The 3,751-nt window shown below is 36.8% G+C and overlaps 1 protein-coding gene across 1 annotated transcript in view; it reads right to left on the minus strand.

Annotated features, from left to right (window-relative positions):
* The window catches only part of LOC107618316 (cleavage stimulating factor 64), a 5,448-nt gene extending 3,320 nt beyond the window's left edge, over positions 1–2,128 (minus strand). The window contains exons 1-6 of the mRNA XM_016320344.2: positions 1,835–2,128; positions 1,566–1,644; positions 1,136–1,310; positions 521–554; positions 166–413; positions 8–85 (exon numbers count right to left, since the gene is read on the minus strand). Of these exons, the coding sequence (XP_016175830.1) occupies positions 8–85; positions 166–413; positions 521–554; positions 1,136–1,310; positions 1,566–1,644; positions 1,835–1,865 (645 nt within the window). The 5' untranslated portion in view covers positions 1,866–2,128. The remainder of the gene's footprint in view (positions 1–7; positions 86–165; positions 414–520; positions 555–1,135; positions 1,311–1,565; positions 1,645–1,834) is intronic.

A 3,751-nucleotide genomic window follows, 5' to 3' on the forward strand; every position in this document is an offset into this window, starting at 1 on the left:
TTCATACCTGAAAAAGAGCCTTTGGCAACTGTGGTCTTGAAAGCAACAGTTGCCGAGCCATGTCCTTATTCTGTGTAGCCATTGCCTACATCATCAGAAGAACAAATAAATAAAGAAAATATTAAGTTATCCTGGAATGCGAAGGTAGCCTGATCCAATAATTACCTTGACCTCAGAGATTATCTCATTTAACTGATTCCTTGACATTTTAGCAAGGTGCAGAGTTAACGGATCATGTGCCAATGCTGACTGACTCTGCAAACCATTTTGAGCCGACTGGACGCCAAACTGAGCCCCACCTAGAGCTGCTGTCATGACAGACGCAGCTGTTATGGCAATATGGAGACCAATAGGTTGATGATGAGCAGCATCCCCTTGGATAACTGAGCTGCTTCCTACATGTTTCTGAGGGTCTGTAATATGTAAAAGCGGAATGAAAACACAAAACAGAACAAAAAATGCAGAGAATATATGTATGATCATTTATCACAAGTAAGAACAGAAAACATAGAGCACTAACCAACATTTGCTGACAGTCCAGGCCCTCCACGACCCTGCAGCAAAAAGAACAGGAATAATTTCATTTAGTGCAACCATGAAGAATTAAATTGTCCTTTTCACAACAGCAGTTACAAAATCTCAAAAGTAAGTAACATGAGTCTGCTCATTAGTGGAACAGAAAGCCGGAAACAACCCAAAGTATTAAACATTATAGGCACTAAACCGAGAGAAACAGCAGCAAAGACGATTTTCAGAGAGTAAGAGGGATGCCAAGAGAGCGAGAAGTTATGTTCAACTCAAGTATCTTATGGAGAGAATTGTTTATCCCCCAGGTCTCACAGTGAACAAACATTGTGGTTAACAAGATGAAGAGAAATAATCACAAAGAATGAGGAGGATAAGGAACTGTTCAAAACCAAAAACATGGATACAAAACAAGCATAAAGAATGAAAAGATAAATGTGTCAACTTTCCGTCCTTCGTACATCTAGAGAAACCCCTGAATATAGTCTGTGAGAAGTACTTGGAATTAAGCTACTTTTCATGCTATACCCACTGCACTTATTTTGAAGTAAACACAGAAAAGATTTAGGTCAACTAGGCGTTAACACTTCAAGAAGCACTGACAATATACCTGCTCTCTATTTCTATCATTCCCTTTATCATTTTCAGCAAAATCAACACGCAATTGCCGCCCGTTAATTTCATAACCCTGAAGATTCCGCCGAGCACTCAAAGCTGTCTCTTCATCCTTATACTCACAGAACCCATAACCCTTTGGCTTCCCAGTTTCTCTATCAATAACTAATCTGCGGATAAGAAAGGATGAAAAATACTTCAAATAAGTAAACCACTACTAAAAACAAAGCATGAAAGGAGTTTTAAGAAATGCTAAACTTATCCCCAAGTACAGACAAATAAAACCATTGACCATTCCTAACGGAACAATAAATCAGATTTATGCAAGTTTGTCAATGAAAAAAGGCCACAAGTACATATTGTCTAGAACAAATTCCCTTAATTGCAGAGTGGTCAGAAATCAAGAACATGAATGTTGCAAGTACCTGAATGAGACTACAGGACCAACCTCCTGGCAGATTTCAATAAGCTGTTCCTCTGTGGCATCATATGGTATATTGCCAACTATAAACACAATCACAATCACAAACAATTCTCATAAACTTGACAAATCTCTATAGTATTGAAATCTAAGAACATCCAATATATATGCAACAAGTATTAATCTGAAGTTTCAATTACTAGCCCTCATTTATCAGTTCGCAAAATACAACACTGTAATCAACGAATCAGATACATAGATATGGAGATATACCGAAAACGCAGCGATGCTGGGAGGAGGCCATGGGATTAAGAGGAGAAGAAGAAGGTGAAGCTCTGCTCCATCTTCTTCCTCTTCAGAAGCATCCCTTGTTCACACACAAGAAGAGAGAGAGAGAGAGATGAAGAGAAAGAGAAGAGAGACTGCGTCGTTTTGGATCTCTCCTTGTTGTTCAGTAACGATAACAGAGACACAGTTAACGCTGCGTTGCCCTCCTTCTTCAATCTACTTTCATCTTCCTTGTTTCTACGTTTTCTTTTTCTCCTGGGTATTTTTGGTTTATCATAAGATTCTTTTTATAATTTATGTGTGTACATAGTGAATATTAAATATTAAAATTAACCATATTGTTGGTTAGTGTGTTTTTGTTAACGTAGTAACTGCTTATTTGAGAGTCATTAAATCAATAAACAATTAAAAAATATTTTTTTATTTTTTAATGTATTTGATAAATTTTTAATAATAAAATGATACCAAACTTAAAATTTTTAGATCTAAATGGACTTAGTGTGTGAAAATTTAAAGAAAAACACCAAGGACACTAAACTTAAAAATTTTAAGATCAAAACAAAAAGAAAACACAAGAACATTTTGAAGATTAAAAAGAACATCAAGAATAAAACTCATAGAACTCAAAGAACACAAGAACATGCTAAGAACACCAAACTTAAAATTTTTGAAAACCAAACACAAAATTTTTGAAAACTTAAAAGAAAAGAACTTGAAAAAGAAACTTTGTTTGAAAATGAAAAAACGCAAATGTGTGTTTTATAGAATGAGAGGATAATTGAAAAATAGGAGGAAAAAAAGAACTTAAAAGAGTAGCTTTGTGTGACGGTAAATTTTAGAAGGTTAAATTTAATAGTATTTGTATAGTTTTTTGGAGTGTTTGAGAATGCTCTAGATGGTTCCGGAACGTTCTAAAATGTTCTAGAAGGTCCTAGAATACCCTAGAAGGTTCTAGAAGACTCTGGAAGGTCATAGAATATTCTAGAAGAGTGTAAATGTATATAGAAGTATAAAGAGTGGTATGGAATAATCTAGAAACATTTAGAAAGTTGTGGTATGATAGATATTTGTAAAGAAGGTTTTGGATGATTAATTTGGACCGTTAATTAGATTTAATCCTAACCATCCATTGAGAAGGTGGATGGCTATAAATAAGGGTGAGAGTTAGAGTTTGTGAATGTGTGAATCATTTGTAACAAACACTTGAGCAATAAAGTGTTCTTCCACAAAAGCTTCATTTCTCTTGTGTTCTCTTGTATTCTTAGCTTTCTTACTAAGTATTGAGGGTTAGGCTGACTTGGTTTTAGCTCAAGAGGTTGAGTAAGTCCGAGTGCCGGTACGGTAGCATTGGAGTGTGTCAAAGGCCGTGACAATTTGGCATCAGAGTAAGGTTCGAGAGGGAGCACAAGTCGCTTGTGGGTATGGCATCTAGTATCACCATGGAGCATGTTGAGTCTCAAAGGGGAAAGAATGTTATTCCTTCTCAATGGGGAGGTAAGAAGGTCCGTTCTTCAAGTGAGCCTAGAGGTAAGGACTCTAACTTCTTAGAAGAGAGAGTTTCTATGTTGGAGAATGTTCTATCCTCTATGGATGAGCGTTTCCAAAGGATAAAACATGATAAGGAGACCCTCGAGACTCACGTGATAGGAGAACTAGATGCTTTCAGAAAGCATGCTCCAAATCGAAGAGAAGCTTGAGAATTCCTTAAAGCTATTTGAGGAAGTTCGAGTTTGGTTCGAGGAGGCAAAATCTCGACCAACCATTATAAGGGAGATGACAAAGATTGATCTCCCCAAGCCAAAGGAGTTCAAGGGCGTAAGGGACGCTCGCGAGGTGGAGAACTTCCTATGGCAAATGGAGAGGTACTTCGAAGGCCAATGGGTGATCGAAGAAGCAATAAAT

The sequence above is a fragment of the Arachis ipaensis genome, chromosome B09, assembly GCF_000816755.2.
Source record: "Arachis ipaensis cultivar K30076 chromosome B09, Araip1.1, whole genome shotgun sequence".
NCBI lineage: Eukaryota > Viridiplantae > Streptophyta > Magnoliopsida > Fabales > Fabaceae > Arachis > Arachis ipaensis.